This window comes from Lagopus muta, chromosome 3 (assembly GCF_023343835.1).
Source record: "Lagopus muta isolate bLagMut1 chromosome 3, bLagMut1 primary, whole genome shotgun sequence".
Classification (NCBI taxonomy): Eukaryota; Metazoa; Chordata; class Aves; order Galliformes; family Phasianidae; genus Lagopus; species Lagopus muta.
Window position 1 is genome coordinate 11,644,357 of NC_064435.1, and position 18,907 is coordinate 11,663,263.

At 43.3% G+C, this 18,907-nt stretch overlaps 1 protein-coding gene across 11 annotated transcripts in view; it reads left to right on the forward strand.

The window, feature by feature from the left end:
• The window catches only part of MTSS1 (MTSS I-BAR domain containing 1), a 117,168-nt gene extending 98,427 nt beyond the window's left edge, over positions 1–18,741 (forward strand). For 2 of the 11 annotated variants that reach the window (XM_048940255.1, XM_048940257.1), the window contains 8 exons: positions 1,405–1,512; positions 2,435–2,532; positions 4,521–4,731; positions 11,478–11,597; positions 12,612–12,806; positions 14,437–14,601; positions 14,949–15,111; positions 16,389–18,741. In XM_048940255.1, coding sequence (XP_048796212.1) covers positions 1,405–1,512; positions 2,435–2,532; positions 4,521–4,731; positions 11,478–11,597; positions 12,612–12,806; positions 14,437–14,601; positions 14,949–15,111; positions 16,389–17,086 — 1,758 coding nt within the window. In that variant the 3' untranslated portion in view covers positions 17,087–18,741. The remainder of the gene's footprint in view (positions 1–1,404; positions 1,513–2,434; positions 2,533–4,520; positions 4,732–11,477; positions 11,598–12,611; positions 12,807–14,436; positions 14,602–14,948; positions 15,112–16,388) is intronic. The other 9 variants (XM_048940261.1, XM_048940262.1, XM_048940258.1 and 6 more) reach the window with 6 other exon arrangements.
• Positions 18,742–18,907: the final 166 nt, after the last annotated feature.

An 18,907-nucleotide genomic window follows, 5' to 3' on the forward strand; every position in this document is an offset into this window, starting at 1 on the left:
AGTTGGTACAGTGCACAAATGGGATGTGTCCAATAACCTCTAGAAAGATAAAGTTCAGTCTGCATCTCTAGCTGGCAAATGGTGGGAGTTGGGCACTTACTTGTAAGCACACAGAGTAATTCAGCAGCTGAAGGTTGCCTCTAAGAAGACTAATGGGGATATGGTGGGTGCTAATGCTTAGCAGAGCTTGAGTTCCTTCTGCAGATGAATTTGAGACATTGACAATGAACAGTTTTTTCCGCTGCTTTTTTTCTCATCATCACATTTTAATATAAACCTTCCTTATTCCTACTCCAGTACTAGCTCTGATAAATGTTTTAAGACTTCCCCTGTACTTACAGTGATGTTATCTGACAGATTGCAGCCTGCTTTCATGCAGTTTTCTGGCAGCTGTTTTCCTCCTGTGTGACAGTTTTTTCAGTTCATTGAAAGGGCTTCAGTGTATTTTCCTAATCTCAGGTTGTCTGAAGCCCAGCGATGAATCGTTTGTGGCTTTCTGCAAGCTTGATGCATTTCTGAAGGGCCTTCAGTGTATTAGGAAAATTTTGTTCCTAGTGTTTGTTTAGAGAGTATCTGTCTCGACAAAAAGTCATGATGAGAGAGGTGGAAACATACCTGAACAGGTGGAGGTCAGTTGCAGGCTGAGGGCCCAGGTCTAGCCACCAGAGTAGCAACAGCAATACTGTGGTAATCTGTGGTGCTGGAATATTCTGAACTAGCTGTTGATATATCTTGAGCTAGGCTGAGTCATAGATGTGCTAATGATCCACACCTGTATATTGCCCTAATCTTAAAGTTTCCAAAAGCTAGCAGAAGTATGAGTTTAGCTCCTATTTTCAAGTTTGAAGTTGAAGGTCCATTAGCGAGCATACAGAGAAGAGTAGAAATTAATACAGATGTCACAAAAATGGCATTCTTTTTCTGTAATTGTCACAAAAAGAAGGCTGAGATATCATCTCACTGATGAGAGGATTTCTGGGCCTCATAACATAGAGCAATCTTAAAAGAGTCATACAATCATTAGAGTTGGGAGGGATCATTAAGGGCCATCTGATCTGACTCCCCTGCAGTGAACAGAAATGCCTACAGCTAGAGCAGGTTGCTCAGAGCCCCAGCCAACCTGGTCTTGAATGTCTCCGAGGACAGGGCCGTCCTCCACATCTCTGGGCGACTTGTGCCAGTGCCTCACCATCATTACTGTGAGAAACTTTATATCCAGTCTAAATCATAGAACTCTAAATGAATGTTTCCAGCTCTCTTCATAAGCAGTGATTGCTTAATCAATAAGGAAGAAGCAGCTCCAGTGGGCATTCCTGCGGTCGTTGGAAAAAAGAAGTACATTATGTTGTGGGTCCAATTTTTAAAACCGAGGCTGTGATTAGACTTCTTCTTTTGTCTTTTCAGGAAGAAGAAATATCAATGCTGGGAGAAATAACCCATTTACAGACCATATCCGATGACTTGAAAAGTCTCACCATGGATCCACACAAGTTGCCATCTTCAAGTGAACAGGTTAGTGTGGAAGATGTTTTTATTTTTAGCTTGTAAGTTCTTTGTGTGTTGTGAGAAGTACTGACTGGTAGCACTGAGTGGCTTAACATTACATTGCATAGATTCTTCTCTGCAGCAGTGCAGTTTTTAACATTAAGTAACTTTTAAAAAATTGGAGTTGAAGTACCAGCCAAGTGCTCCTGAACTATTTGGGGAGACCAGTGTGAAATGGTACTTAGCAAAAATCTATGAAAATATATGAAAATGAATGAAAATGCCTGTTTTCTGCTGAGGGTATTGAATGGGTGATACCTCCTCACCCTGCCACATCCCTGCCTATGTGTGACTACAAGATTGCTGAGATTAGATATCTTGATGGAGCCAAACAATTGAACATTACTACAAGCTGTCATTAAAATGCATAGAAAAATGTGTGCAGTTAAATGACTCCAAAAAGGATCTTTTAAGTCAGCCCTGCTGAACTCAGTTTTCTTGTCATGCCTTATCATTGACCTGACAGTATAAAGGATGGAAGCTCTGTTGCCGGCGGATATTGGATCTTCAATTTTTTTTTAATGTGAGTTTTTCAATGCTAAAGCTGTTGCAGGTTTTTTTTTTTAAGAGAAAAAGAAAACCAGTAGTCTGAGATATGGATAAAATGAAACTCCAGTTTACTTTTTGAAGATGTTTTCTGCTCACTTTCTGAACTCTCTTTTTGTGATAGCTGTTCTAGTGTTAAAGAACTGTAGTTTCTGGAAACCCAGAGAGTTGGCTGTCCTCTGTGGGAACTGTAACATGCACAGTGTAATTCTAGCAGAAAAAAATGTGTCAGTTGGTACTGAAATCTTGCAGTGGGGACAAATGTTGTGTGAACAGCAAGTGGTTTCTGCTAACAGGAAGAAAGATTTCCGTGTCTTTGATGCTGTTGATTATCTTTCATCAGGTAATTTTAGATTTGAAAGGTTCTGATTACAGTTGGTCTTACCAGACTCCTCCATCCTCTCCCAGTACCACCATGTCCAGAAAATCTAGTGTTTGCAGGTAAGTAGACTGGTAATATTAAATTTTAACCTGTTTGGGGGCAAAGAGATGCAGGTTCAGACTGTGGTGTAGATTTGTATTCATACTTAAACAACAGCTCTTAATGAAATAAATCCCTTATGGTCTTTATCCATGTAAGTATGTGACTGGGAATGCTAAAAAGGATGGGCATCACTGCACAACTTTCAAGCTCAAGACAACTTGACGATGCTTTTGATTCAGTTCTCTTGAAGCCATTTCAGATCAAAGAGCAGACTGTACTAATTTAAGCTCTGAGATTGTTCGCTTATAATTTCCTTTTCTGTTTTTCATATAATGACTTTTTAGATTATTCTAAGTAGCTCTTACTAATCAGAAAGTTAACTGTTTAAAAAAGGAAAAACATTCTTGGCAATTACGCTGTCAGTCTGGTAGAGGGGAATGCTTTTTTGATACAATCTTTTTTTTTTTTTAAACTGTTTAATGCTGTCTAATACTGTCCTGAAATATGTTGAAACACTGGGTTCTGTCTATGCTTTCTCTGTAAAACTGTTTTCTGTCATGAAACAGTTTATTAGCATGCTGCCCCTGTACCCAGCGTCTACATTTACTCTTTCCTTTTATTGAAAAGGAAGACATCCTACTGTGTATTCTGCTCCAACACCTTTGTAGCTGCTCTCAAATGATTACCTTTTAGTTTGCTTTATGAATAATGTACTACAGGTTCCCTGCATATGAGCAAAGTTACCTATAGCATGTCAGAGCAAGTGAACACGACTTCTTTTATGTATCTACTTGTCTCTGCATGCAGATATATATAAAAAAATCCTGCAATACTTTTATATATATGAAAACATGCATATTTAAAGCAATGAGCACAGGCTTATAGATGCAATATCCTGAAGCTATCAAAGAAAATGGCTGAAAATCCATCATCTGTTCCTAATTAACCTAATTTTATGCGGTAAAACCTACATAGGCACTGCTGTGTATGGATAAAATACAGCAGAGCTCCTCTTCCTGTGCTGCTGGCTGACTTGTCCATCTTATGTGTATGTGGGATTTATGGTCAGGTGCAATGCAGTGCTGGCCCATGTATAGTTCAGAGCCATCTCCTTAGCTAGGCAGTGGATGCCTGTCAGTGACAATAGGAAAATGCCTTCAGAGTGATGCATCCTGCTAGTCCTGCTTAGCCACCCCAGAAAGAAACTTTAGCTGCTCCCATGTTTTGATTGGCTGTTCTGACTGACACTGCTGTTCTTCATGAGTACTGAAGACTAAAAATCAATCTTCTTGGTTGAAATGGTTTTTTGGTGTCTTATTTTTAATGGATATTAATTTGGATTATTAATTTTTTGATGGTCTTTCTTAAAGCTGCATATCTGGAGACAGGACTTCACCGAATAAACTATCACCTGCTTTTATTCCCAATAGAAAGCATTCATGTGAGAGAAACTTGTCTCAGACACTCTGAATATGGGGTTTTGGTAATGCTGTCAAAAGTCTCATATGCTGGCTGCTGGCTGACCCAAAAACTGCATGTCAGGATGCAGACTTGTAGATGAACCATGATGCCTTTGGACCCTCTGCTACAGATTTCTCTGAAAATTTGGTCCGTGGTGCAGTAGAAGAGAGCTGTCAGCAAGCTTGTTTGCTCATAAGTGTAAAGGCCAGAAGGCGTGTAACACCCCTTCACCCATAACCTAACTCGAACTGCTAGTGGTTACGGAATGTTATTTAAGTGAAATTCCAGGTAAAATGCCATTTTCTCTCTGGTCACAAGGGATACTGCAGCTGCTTATGGTTCTTTACTGATATATATGTGCATATATATATATTTATATTTATATTTAAATTTATTTTGTCAACATTTTTTCTTTTCCGGTTTATGCTGCCTGTTGCTAGAGACATGTGGAATGTTAATTGTACTGTATACGGGTCTCTCCCCACCCCACCCTTGTGTCTTTTCCTCTCCCCTTTCCTTTCTCTGTTCCTTTTGTCTCTCACAGCAGTCTGAACAGCGTTAACAGTAGTGATTCCCGGTCCAGTGGCTCGCACTCGCACTCACCTAGTTCACACTATCGCTATCGCAGCTCCAATCTGCCTCAGCAGGCACCCATGAGGCTGTCCAGTGTGTCCTCCCATGATTCTGGATTCATGTCCCAGGATGCTTTCCAGTCCAAATCGCCATCCCCTATGCCACCAGAAGCACCTAACCAGGTACGTGCAAGCATGAGAACAAAAAAAACTGACTGTGAGCTGGACTCCGTTGCTTGGCTCACCTTTCACAAAAGGATATGATGTAATTTTGGGGTACCTTGAAGTCAGATTAATCCCTGAGGATTTGTCTGACTGCACTTCATCCATCTAAAAGTTGGGCCTCTGTGAGTGATATGTACTGCTGTTGCAGCTGGCAGTGAAGAAGGGCATGAGTCGCTCTCAGGGGATGCGGTTTTTGCTCTGGCCCTGAAGGGAGCCTGGATGCCTAACTTTCAGATGGGTACAGAGGAGAAAGAATAAGAAATCCCTCTGCAGGAAGGAGTAAATAGTCACTTTACCCACTGAGGTTACCAATTAATATCCTACGCCAATTGCAACTTGTTAGTATCTGATGGCTGTTTATTTTTTAAATGACAAACATTAGTGCCAGAACAGCCTTCTGACAGCCATTGTATCAATACAATGGTGGCTTTGACAACAAGGATACTGTTTTTATTCCCACCAAATGGGCCCCTACAAAGGGCTTGGAATACTCGACATCATAGGAGGCTTTAGTTTTGTCATTTTTGATGACATCCCTTTCTGTGGATAGGCTTATATTCAGCAGGTAGCTCTCCCAGTAAAATTTTTAGGGTATCATCAACAACAGCACTGCTTCATGTAGGCCTGGGGCATATTCTTGAGAGAAGCTCAGCATTTTTCTTTCTATATACTTAACTCTTTCATTTAATAAAAATGCTTTGTTTTCAAATGAATACATCTACAGCTGTCCGCAGTCTGGACACATCAGCATTGTTTTTATAGATGACAACCTGAAGAACTTTGTGCACACTAATAAAATGAATGTTTTGTTTAGATTGGCTATGGCTAACCTAAGTGAAATGCAAAAAAGTAAATGAGCAATAATAAAGTAAACTGGAATAGTAACAAGGTAAGGAAGTTGACTTTTAAGATACGTACATTGGTTATACATGCTAGCATCATCTCTGATTTTCATAGTATCCACTGCACCTGCATAAAAGGGCGGTAATCTACATGATGGTGCTGTGTTTGCTGATGAGGATGTAACTTTGCAATTGCCCTTAGCATGGAAAAAACCCAACACCTCTCTTTGCAAGTTCCCCTGTTAAACAAGGGAGAGAACTTAGGCCGGTATCAGCTGGCAGAACATCCTGAAAGTCGATGGAGTCACGCTGATCTACACCAGCTAAGTTCATATGCTTTCACTTCATTTTAGAAACTATCCATAAAGTTGCAAACTGATCCAAGCATCACTTGAGCTATTCGTGAGCTGTAGAAGGCTGCAGCAGTGTGGCGTTGACTTGACAAGTGTAGTGTGTTGGTATAACAAATAGATATGTGCTCTGTGTGTCTCTAGTTCTGTATACCTTTACGCAGAGGAAAAGGTAACAGATCATTGCCTGGCCGCTTCATCTCTGCTTAAGTGTCTCGCTTTGTATGTTCAGCACTAAGTAAAATATGTGTGTGTTGTGCTGACAGATAATTGTGATCGTGAGCTTACTGAGAAGCTGTTCAGTTTACAGCGTTATTTCGTGTTGTGTGTCTCTAACCAACTGACAGAACTTCCTTTTGGGGTTGTGCTTTGAGGCTGGGTGGTGGGTGGGAGGAGCAGTGGTGGCGGCTGCCGGCTGTTTCTGAAACACTGATGTCATTGTTTCTGGTAGTGACACTGAGGAAGCAGGAAAGCAAGCTTTGGGATCAACGAAGGAAATTAAGAGCCATTTATCTTGTGCAGGTGGACACTTTGCTGATGCTTGCTAGCTACATGCTGTGGCATCTGCTAGCAGCAGTAGTTTTTAGGACAAGGCCCATTTTCTTTTAATAATGGATTTTAAAAGACAGTAAAAAGGAGCCACATAAAATCCCTGAATTACGGGAGTGGGACTGTGTGATCTACATGAAGCTTTTATGCTCTCACCTATACTGAAAATTAATCTGAGTTCATTCAAAATAACAGATAAATGATTAAATCTGAAAGAAGAAATAAGCAGGGATTTGAACAAGACGCAGGCTGTGCCAGAGGAGAGATGACTGTCAAAATGAACAGGCCTACAATTGCTGACTAGTCTTTACAGTCTTTACATCATACTCTGCGCAGAAAGAAAGAAAAGGAATGGTTATTCTTTTTAATTGAGTATGCAGTATTCCCCAATATTCTCTGCAGCATTATTCTTGACATCACTGGGAGTGAAAGGGTTAGCCTCTAACAGATAGCTGTGCATTTAGAAGGGGCTCTTGCAAAATGCTTTATCAAGCAAGTGCAGCTGGATGAAAAGCATTGCAGATCTCTTTCTGCAGGTGAAAGGTTTCTCTAAATGCCAGATGTGAGGTCAGCCTTGGTCAGCGTTGCCCTTTGCATGTGCTGAAACCTTGTAAAGCCCTTGGAAGATCTTCTGCTGGGAGCAGAGAGTATAAATGAAAGTCCAGTGTGGTTGGTGCTGTTTGACCACTTGTGCCCTGTGCAGTACTCAAGCTGAGGATCTGAGATGAGGTGGCACGCTGATGGTGCCATTAAGTCTCTGTTAAGGAGATGACAGTAGAAGGCTGGGCTTGCAGTGAGCACTCACGGTGATTTTCATCAGATAGAAAGTGATTATAGAGCTGGATTTTAGAGGCTGCTAATGACTTGACAAGTGAAAGCGAGGGGAGAGAAAGAAGTGTATTAAAGAGGAGGGGAGAAAAGCAACAAACTGTTCATTTAGTCAGGCAGCAGAGAACTGACTCTTTCTTGCTGGAATATTCTGGAAATCATTTTCCCTTTAACAGTAAGGTAGAGGGAAACCAGAGGTGAATTTGCTTCCGCGTGAAAGCTAAGAAGATTCTACTTTTGAGGAAATTTCATTGCTTGAAATAGCTTGAGGGTGGAATAGGGAAAATATACCGTTGCAGCTATTCAGTTGTCCATGTAAATTACCATATGTTCCTAGATTGAACCACAAAAAAATGTTATAGAAATAAATGCATCTATCAGTTTCACCAGGCACTTGCTTTTCCTAAACATCATTTTTCAAAATTAAGTTTCTCAAGGGTTTGTCCCTAGCTAGAAAGAAGAAGTGAGTCGTGCCTCGCTTCTGGAGATGAGACAGGCCGAGGAGGTGACCTTGAGTCCCCGTGCTTAGCTTTCTGAAATGTAACTGATGTGTCTTTTGCTGATTGCAGAGGGACATTGGGCCAGCTCTTCATTAGAGTTTGGTCTCCTGGGAAACTCTTGCCCAGGAGCAGTCTAGTACAGGAGGAAGGGAAGGGTTAAGAAAGCAATGCTGTGTTTGGATGGAGAGCATAGCAAACAAAGGAAACAGATAATCCAAGAACTTGGAAGAGTGTGTGAGAGACCAAATACCATGCTGCACATACAGAACATACATCTGAGGGATTGCTTGTTGCTGTGCAGAGCAGTTTTAACTTTCTGCTGGTACAGTTAACATCAGGGACACATCAGAAAACATGCAGTTTTCTCAGAAGAGGTGATCTAGGAGCTGAGCAGAACCACCATTATCACAGCTGTGGGAAAAAAAATAACCTCCCGGGATTAAAGTAGCTAAAATGAAAGAACTGATTTTAAAAACCGTTCAAATTAAGCAATCATTTTTAAAAGGGATAAACTAAATTGAACTGAAAAAAGCAGAGTCGCATTGCTCACTCCAGGGGATGTGAAGCAGAACTGCTCAGCCCTGTGTTGCCTGTGTGTGTGCATCTGCAGCAAGCACTCAAGTTTGGAGACCTTTTGCCCAAGCAGTAACCGTGCAGTTTCTGTTCTCAGCCACTCATGTACTTTCTGCTAAGGAATGAAGGGTGGTCTGTGCTTCCCACAGTCAGATCCTCTCAGCCGATCAGGACTGTTTCTGCAGTCTGATCCAGGCAGCATTTTGCCTGCGCCCGCTCTTTTTCTCTATGCTTTTCCCCCAGGAGCTCAGTATTCTTCCATCCCCATCAATTTCTCGCTGACTGAATCCTTTTTTAGCAAGACATGAGGCTTCCTGTTCTGTGCTATGTTGGGAATTTCTCAAGATGAAGAGATCCAGTTTCCCTACCACCACATCTTGCATTTCCTTCAACTATCAGGGTGTTTACCCCATGATATTTTGGCTCATCCTTTGCCATTTAAATGACCACACTGAGTTTGGTGTGAGAGCCTTTCTTTCACCTTGGAATCACTTCAATTCAGAAGTTCACCATTTCCAATCATTTCTGCCACACATCACATAAGTTGAACAAATCTTTGCATCTTCAGGACTTGTATTTGTAATCTTTTTCCGTCTGCTGACCATAGGAGCTCCACTGCTAGCAAATTTATGACCCATTTTTATCACTATCATTTTTTAGCATAATCTCCTTAAACTTCTGGCTTGTGAATAAGAATACTGTATTGTGTGTAAACTTCAAATTCTCCCTTCAGTGGGTCATACGGAGAAACCAACAACACAGCATGTGGAACTCACATCCTTTCCTGTCCATCCTGTCATGTGCAGCGTATGCAGACCCAAAACAGTCTTCCAACAGTTCTTTTGGGTCATAAGCATGAGGTTTCAGAAGATGCTCTCTGAAATACTGTTCTCAGGTTTATTTTTTCCTGCCCCCAATCTGACACTGGTAGTATAGGTGTTCTCATGGTGAGCAATCTCAATCAGCTTCTTTTGCTGAGCAGTCCAGGACTTGGGCAGGCAGAACTTGGAGGTTTACTTTAAAAACTGATTTTAAGAACATTAAAAATAGGCTATCTCCATCTAATGCACCATAGTTACGTTTGAAGGTGAAGTCATCTGCAACTCATGCTTGTTAATGTTCTTATTTTCAGAAATATTTCTCCTATAAAAGATGTTGCTTTCAATCAAGAAAGCAGCAGGTTAAGCAGAGTCGAAGCACTGCGTATCGAGTACCCCATGGCATACGTTTCACTTTCCTCCTTATGAGCCATAAGCACTCTTGGTTCTTCTGATCTCATATTCATCTCAACTCTCTGAGGTAAAGTTTTGAGCTGAAAGGACATCGTACCACCCTTTGAATACCAGCCTGTTTGCTGAGCCCACAGGTACATACATACAGTTGCCACAGTGCATGCAGATCTGATCTGATGCCAGCACAAGGTAGGGTGTGCATTATGTGTAAAACATAATCCTCTACATTACATGCTTTCTTTTTGTCTTTTTTTTTTTTTAGCAGCTTTTGCAAACTTTTACAGCTCTTACTTAAATCCGCAGTTCACTAAAAATTCCAGGATGCTTTTCAACAGCGCTGGTAGTCTTCACCGAAACCCTTACAACAGCAGTGTTCTGTCTTGGGAGATTGGCATCTCCTTTTATGTAGGCAGTTAGCAATACATACATTCTTTATATGTAGGTCCTAGTGAGCATAGAGCCAACTTCTGGCTGTCAGCACTGGTGATTGTTCTACAGTGCCAATCATTCAGGTACCATTTTATTGCAGGCTCACTCCAAGCTCTCTTCCTAGGTTCTATTTCAGTTGAGATTTCCCTCCCTGTTCAAAATGTTCTTTGTTGAAAACTGAGGTGCTGCTACACAATCCTGTATACAAGAACACGTTTCTGGATTCCTTGCCATTCTCTCAGGTGTGACAAAATGTTGGTGATATCCTTAGATAGGTTTTCTTCACAGGTCTTGGACTACAAAAAGATAAATTATTGTTGCCAGTGTTGCATTTCCTGGCAGTGAACAGAGCTCAGGGCTGTGCTGATCTTTCTTCTGATGTCCTTGACCATTTCAGAGCCCTTGGTTCTGAATGCACCCTTGGACCTGTATGCACATCCCTACTGATGGTGATGCCGATTGCAGTTAGTAAAACGTTCCACAAGCTCGTTCATCTCGGAGTGAGGCCTGTCTGTAGGTGCGTCACCTGCTTTTGTGGAGGTGTTCCAGCAGTGAATGCACATAGAGGCATGCACTGAAAAGTGGCAGAGAAGTTCCTTGTAAGAAGCTGAGTGTTTGAGCTGTTTATTGGACATTCGGTGTCCTGCATTTTCCTTCCCTCTCTGTCCAAGCCCCTGATATTTTCCATCTCTGCTGATAAGAGGAAGCAGCTGGCAAGCACGTGCCACCATTTATGCACTCAACAAAGTACATGCACCTTCCTTTTGACTGTTGGACAGAAAAGCTTGAGTCAGTGCTCTGGGTGTATGCATACTCCCCACAGAGGCACATGCATACAGATTTTGGAAACGTCCAATCTGGTGAGTATTGCTTCTTTCTCTATTCTATAATATTTGAACTCAGACAAACTTTTCACAAGCACTATTGCTGGTCAGAAAATCTAAGAACTTGTGAATGTGACATTTGCTGCTCCATGTTTTCAATCTAAACTTTGTCTTTCAAGTACTGACAATCTGCTTTTTGTATGAATCAGTTGACTTGGTAAATTGCATGGTTGGACCATCGGTCCATTCAGCTTCTTGTTCTGAGACAGCTAACAGAATTGAGATGCTGAGATGTAATGAGGGGTTGAGACCGATCCCTCATTCTCAAGCAGTGTGGCAAGTTCTCTCACTAAGCAGTTGGCTTGTTTTGGTGTAGATTTCCTGAACACTAGCAATGGTTTTGAGCAGTTTCTAATTGTTTATTTAAACCCTAACCCTCTGCTTCTCTCATCCTTCCCTTTCTCCTCTGTGTGTCTTTGTTTATGTGCTTTTTGTCTTTCTTTTTTGTTTGTATTTTTTTTCTTTTTGACGGCTTGTGTATCCTTTCCCTGCGTTGTGGTGCTGTTTTACGCTGCAGAATTCGTCCAGCTCTGCCTCTTCTGAAGCCTCTGAAACCTGCCAGTCAGTGAGCGAGTGCAGTTCCCCCACCTCAGTCAGCTCAGGCTCCACCATGGGGGCTTGGGCCTCCACAGATAAGGTGAAAAACTTCATCTCAAAGACGTACAAACCTGCTAGCTTGTTATCCAAACCCAGCAACTTTTGGACAAAAAAAATGTTCATGGGACACAGCCAGGATTCTTCTCCGGGAAGATGAGAATAGGAACTACTGCACACTCCCTTAAAATTCAATCTCTTTGAATGAACCACAGAGACACCTTAAAAGGAGTGCTAGGGGGACACTGCAAATTGGACATTTTGCAGAATAACGTTCTAAGAAAATCTTGGTGTCCACCTTTTCTGTTGAAGGAGACTGTGGAATGCTGCCCAAACCAGCTGGTTGCCTGACTAAGGGCATCTTGGCCATGTTTTACCATTGGTGGCTTCTCCACTCTCTCGCATTAGATAGCATGTGTAATGCCAAGCAATTGGGGTGTGTTTCTGAAGAAAACCAAAAAAAATACGAAACTCTGTGCCAGAACGTGTTTGGAGTAAATTATGGGGTTTACCCTCACAACCAGAGGAGGAAGTGAGCATGGTGTCCATTCTCATCTGGTAAATCCTTGCTGTTGGGTTTTTTCTTTTTTTCCCCTTCCATGTCATCACACGGCCAGATCATGTCATTTTCAAAGGCAGTATGCTTTTCCTCTCTGTCCGCCTACATAGATCAAATGCCACCAATGCAAACACCTTCAGTATTGGAAATGTTTTGTTTTTATGCCTGCAGACTAACTAAATTGCCAAAGCTTGTCCCAGTGTGCCACTTTCACGGACAGAAGGCAATGCTGCTTAGCCTGGAGACAATGACTGCTAGATTGGTGTCTGAAATTTGTTATGCCAAGTAACAATTTTCAAGCAATCTCAGTTCTGAACCAAGCATTGTATCAATTTTCTGTTGTTTATTTGCGGCAAAGCTAAGATCTTTCTTTTTTTTTTTTTTTAATTATTTTAAGATACAGTTTTCTCCCTAGAGTGTCAGTCACAGTGTATTTTCATATTCATTCTGTTTATATTAATTTCTCTGTTTTTGTTTGTTTATTTGTTTCGTTTCCAGTTGTCTAATGGGTTTTATCACTGTAGTTTATCAAGTGACCCATCCGTAGCTTCAGTTGGTGCAGGTCCTTTCCCTCATTTCCCGCCTGTCTCCCGCGCGTGGACTCGGGCTCCCTCAGCCCTCCTTCCAGACTACGTTCATTATTACACCATTGGGCCAGGCATGTTGCCATCATCTAAGATCCCTAGCTGGAAGGTTTGTGTTCCTTTTGTTGTGGCAGTCCTCACCTCCTCATACTGAGTGTGCGCACAGCGGGTGTTGCTACCTTTCAATCCCTGTAATTACTGTTGATTTGCTCTGTTGAAAATGGCTCTGAATGGGCACTGCATGGTGACAATCAGCTAAAATCCAGTACTGAATATTTCTGAATGACCTTTTCTGTTCTGACACTTTCTAAAACGCATTAAGTAAAACATATTAAGGCTGATAACAGTGAGGTAAGAAGGAATAGTTTAGCGCTGGAACAAATCTGGCATTGTTGAAAGCACTCTAGGCTCCATTCAGCAAGCATAGAGTGTGGTGAGTGTCCTCAAAGCTCTCAGTTGGGCAGAGAAGTGCAGGCTTGGCACCCAGCTTGTGTGGTGAAATCACTTGTGGAACAACACAGTGCTCTCCCTGCAGTTGCTGGCCTTGGCCCCCCCTAGGCCATAGGCAGCGTGCTCTTGTAGGTCTAGCTGGAGTGGGTTTAGAAGTTGCTTGGCACCAGGTGGAGCCCAGCAGTGACTGCAGCTGCCTTAACTTTGCTGCCGCAGGCTGAAAGAGCTCCCACAGCTTGTTCTGTTGTCTCGGGTGAGACCACAGAACCTGTCAGAGTGCAGCAACTTCTATCGGTTGCCATAGCTGGATCTGTGAGGATCTCCCTCCACATCCGGATGTCTCTGCCCTGCCAGAGCATGGACTTATCCCTGCCAGGCACTTCCCTATGGAGCAGTGCCCTGGAGGAGGGGAACCAGCTCTCCTGTCTGTTGCCCTGAAGTTTCATGCTGCTGGAATGCAGCTGGTAGTGCTGCACAGGTCCTCGATGCCTGTGGATGCTTACATGATGCTACATACGCACTGTGGGACCTTCTTATGTGTAAATTGAGATGCCTTGTTGCAGACCCCTCACTTATCTCTCCAGCAGTTGGAGACTGAGACATAAACACAAGTTGGCCACAGTGATTGCAGGGCTTCTGTGTCATTGGTTGTGTCTGTGCTAGAAGCTCTTTGCCAGTGCATTTTACAGCAAAATGCTTACAGCAGAGACACAGCTGTCTAGGCAAAGCACAGTTCTGCATGCGTTAATAAAACTGTCAGTCTTCCTTCAGTACAGCTCATTACTATGAACCAGAATTCAGCCATTAAGTAAACTGAGAGATTGCTCAGAGTAATCTCCGATGTATCAAAAATCTGCTCAGGCCTAATTTAAACTGTAGACATCTAAGAATGTACCAGAACTTGTGTACATCTAGCATTGCTGATTGGACCTTTATGTGTATTTTGTGCTGTGTGCTTGTGACCTCTGCACTTGAATTTCTGAAAATACAGGCTTTCACACAGGGGTATTTCATTTAGAGAAAGCAGTAATGTTAAAATACTAAATAACTTCATTGAAAAAAGCTTAGGTAGAATAGGAAATTTAGGTTTCCTTTAATAAAGGAAATAGGTTTTGTAAGTGAAAAAATTTAAATATCATCAAGATCAGTTAATGTATGGCCTTGTTCAGAAAGGCATATCCAGTTTGATACATCATCTGCAGCCTTAAAATTGCCCTTTTGCACTGTTATATTTGTGCTTATAGCCCAGTTACGCAGGAAAGCTATCACTAACAAGCGCGTTTCCCTAGGACTGGGCCAAACCAGGCCCGTACGATCAGCCAGTGGTGAACACTTTGCAGCGCCGGAAGGAGAAGCGCGAGCCAGATCTCAATGGCGGAGCTCAGAGCGGCCCACCTGTCCCAGCCGAGGAGGCCCAGAGACCTCGGAGCATGACGGTATCGGCTGCCACAAGGGTGAGGCTCTGATTTTGAATGTGCTTTTTGGTGCAGAGGAAATGGACGTGCCGGTTTTGTTGACGTGCCTTATCTTGGCAAATACTTGTCCAACAAGTGGGACTGGTGTGGCGGTGATGCGGGCAGTGGAAGTTGTGTGGACGTAAAAGAATATGCTGTTGGGCTGTTAGCATTTGCAGGGCAATGGCAGCCAAAGAGGTGCCTGTTCTTAAGCCCAAGTGAAGGGTTGGATACAGTCCTCTTGGATTGTGATGGTGACAAGCTTTGCTTGGGAGAAAGAACGCCTAAAAACTGGTGAAGACTGACCAAACCTGTATGTAATGTATCTCCTTTCTGTGTGCAACCAGCAGGGTGAGGAAATGGAGCCCTGCGAGGAGCTGGCACTCGCTCTGACAAGAGGCCTGCAGCTCGACACCCAGAGGAGCAGTCGGGATTCCCTGCAGTGCTCCAGTGGTTACAGCACCCAGACCACAACTCCGTGCTGTTCAGAGGACACGATCCCATCTCAAGGTACCCAGCCCTGAACTCATGCGCTATCCAAGAGATATTCTCTTTCAAAGCCTTCCAGCCCTTGTGCGCTCCACCCCCAGCAGTGAGGAGCTGTATTCCAGCAGCTGTCACTGGCTTTACAGTCAGCTTCAGGGAAGGGGTGAACATCGCTATTGCAAAGTTTCTTCCAGCCTGGAATGCAGTCTGGATTTTGTAATTAAATAGAATTCTGGATTTCTGCATAGTGTGGTGAACACACTTATTTTCTTGTACATTCCTAGAATGATTTTTAGTTTAAGGATGCTACCAAGATAGAGTTTTAAAGGAAGTTCTGGATTTAGGTTTAATGGGGTAAGTGGAATGAGGCAGGTATTGCACCATGCACTTTTTGTGGTAACAGTATCCTTTTCAAACTACTTTCTTAGCAAAATTGTACTTCTGAGCTTTGCTTTCTTGTTCTGTCAGTGCTCTGATTCTGTTCTCATTTCTATTTTGTGACCTTTTATTTCCTACACAAACAGAAATGGCTGTAGCTGGAAAAAAGAATTTGTTGGAGACCTTCACTTGGGCAAACAGGAAGGTGCAGTAACGTGTTGGGCTTTGTGCCATCTCAGATCCAGCAGCAATCTGAGAGGGACTGAGTTTTGTGTTTACAGTTCAGCAAACCATGTTGTTTGCTCAGCTGAGATCTGTGCAATTGCAGGGTGCCATGGGGCTTGCAGAGGGCCTAGCTTGGCTCAACATTTACATGGAAGGAAGGGAACCCAGTGCAGTTATTACAGCTTAGGTTGTGTTTTCAGAGCTGGGATTTACTTTGTTTGCAGAATAATCAAATTTGTTGCTGAAATATTGGCACATCATCCCCTGAGCCACCCACTGCCTATTCTAAAGCACACTTTTTAGTTGCTGACTCTTCTAAGCTTTTGTATCTACAAGTGGTAACATATGGTTTGTAGGATGCTGGTTTTGGAACCTTAACACAGGCAACACACTCCGAGTCTCTGTTGCTTTATTAGTTCCTTTTAGAAAAGGTACTGAATGTGTACAGCTCTTGTTCTCTGTCTTGAGGGATGTGGGCAGGCTGCAGATTTAGGGTGCCTGGCCTCAGCCACGCGGTGTGAGAATCTTGGTCACCATGTTTCAGACTTCTTCCTCATAGAGGAGAGACCTGCCTTCATTGGTGTTGGCCTCCTGGTTTGGTTATGTGCGAACACACATAACGCATAACACATTCGGAGTAAGTGACGTGACTCAGTAGTCTTCTCCAGTTTGTTTCTAACTGTGTCATTTGGCATCAGTTTCAGATTATGATTATTTCTCTGTGAGTGGTGACCAGGAGGCAGAACAACAAGAGTTTGACAAATCTTCCACCATCCCAAGAAACAGCGACATTAGTCAGTCCTATCGCAGAATGTTTCAGACCAAGCGTCCTGCTTCCACTGCAGGTCTGCCAACCACGCTCGGACCGGTCATCGTCACCCCCGGCGTCGCCACCATCAGGCGGACCCCCTCCACCAAACCTTCCGTCAGACGTGGCACCATAGGGGCGGGTCCGATCCCCATCAAGACGCCGGTGATCCCCGTCAAAACACCGACCGTCCCCGATATCCCGGGGGGGCTGCCGGGCATCCTCGCTGGGACTGAAGAGTGTCCCGAGCAAAGTCCTGAGTCCCCAGCAGCAGGAGACGGCGGGCAGAGCGTCCCCAGCATGCCCTCCTCCTCATGGAGCGGACAAGCGTCTGTCAACCCCCCGCTGTCAAGCCAGAAACTGGGCGCTGCCGACGAGCAGAGGCCGGCGGTTCCCGAGAGCGAGGGGGAGGAAAGCGAGCGGGACGGCGTGAGCAGCCTGGCGCCCGCGGGTCAGCAGGAGCTCGACGCCGGAGACCTCAGCCCTGGGGACGTCCCGCAAGGAGAAGACATGCTGAACGCCATCCGGCGCGGCGTCAAGCTGAAGAAGACGACCACCAACGATCGCTCGGCACCTCGTATTTCCTAGGAGCGAAGCAGCTGCCAGAGTACCACGCCGCCGAGAAGGAACTGGGAGGAAAAGTAGTTTGTCTGATCCATTCCGATCCGTAATCAATGAATTTCTTAAGATCCTCGGTAACAGACGGTCTGACAGTACTCTGAAAGAGAAACCATGGTGAAAGAGCGTAGTAAGACATAATCTTCACTGGTGTTTTAATTTGTAAATAACAGTGATTTGTTTCCACATTTTTTTGATCTAAGTTACACTTTTAATTTTTTCTGAAGGTGCCAAATCCCATTTACCTTTTTTATAACTCTTTGTAAAGTTTTAAATCATAGGAGAAAAAAAAATGTTGAGTAGTTTAACTTCAGCAAAGGGATTTAATGAGAATCTGGCTTTTTTGCAAGCTTTTGTAGAGCGCCTTGTAATAGTGAGGTTAAAAAAGCAAACAGCGGGACTTATTGTAAAGTTTAAGTCGAGCAGTGAGGAACAGATCCTCATTCGAGTGTTAAAAAAGGAGGTTTGAAGAGCAGGACTAAAAATTGACAATGAAAGCAATATATAATGCAAGGAAGAAACCTGCAGTTGGTAGAGTATTTGGGTGTAGGGGGGGAGGGAGATGCCATCAAAATAGCAGATGCTGTTGCACAAAAGTAGCCTAGTAGGAGTAATTACTGGTAGCTTCATGGTAAATGCATCAGAATAAGCCATATTGGATTGCAGTGTTTTGTTTCTGTAGGGTGTTTTAAAGACTGTTGTTTTTCTTTTTGCCACATTTCCTTCTGACTGCACAGCACCAACTCTCAGTCACATGCATGCAGCCGTCACTGTGTAGGCTCAGTTCCTCCGCCCTCGCCTTCTGTTCCTCCCATCCTCTCACCGAATACAAACAAGGACAACAGGCTGAAGGCAGTTACAAAGGTGAAAACGATTCTAAACAGCAAGCAGGGAGTTCTTAGATATTATCAAAATGCCTTTTTCTGACCGTGCCCAGCAGGCTGGGCACCTTGGGAAGCCCAAATATTTTGAGAAAAGGATTTGACAGGCGTAAGCAGCTTGTGGTCTACTAAACTGCAAATGTTCCTTTCCACTACAGGGGCTTGTTTTTCTTACCTTCTTTTAAATGGCAGTCGATTGGCTTTTCTTAAATACCGAAAAAAGGGGCTGAAGGGTTGGGGGGTGGGGAGATACGCCGTTTTTTATTTGATAATACCGGGAGTCTGACCACTGTATTCTCTTTTTTTGTACTTTAAGTCTCGTTTTTTGGATCGCTGTTGATAGAATTATTCAGACTTGGGTTTTTTCCTTAAAGTAAAAGTAAGTTCTTGCTGCAATACCTGTTCTCTATAGCTGACAGAAATATGCACACCGCGGGGCGCTGCAGCTGCTCGGAGCGCACAGCCAACGCTGTGGGCTGCAGTTGCCCACCCCCAGCAGAGCCACCCATGGACAGCAGGCTGCTGCAGCTGCCAGCTGCTCCAACAGGCAGCTTCCACCCAACGCCCTGCAGATTTCTCTTGGCTCTAGACTTGCTTCCACAACCTCTCGTGCTTTAATACATAACTGCATTGGATGTGAACTTCTAGTAACTGTGTGGTCACTGTGTTCTATATAACATTTGACACTGCTGTGGTTGCTGACCTTTATTTTCTTTTTTTTTTTCCTTTTTTTTTTTTTTTGTTATGGCTTGACAGCAAAAAATAAAAAAGAAAAAAAGGCATGATCCTTAGAGAGTATTAAACCTTCCTTTCTTTGAAAAACAAGCTCCTTATTACAGAATATAATAAACGGTAGTGCCTGTGGTGTGGCCCACCAGCCCTGATCCAGTAGCTGATGCATTGTGCAAAT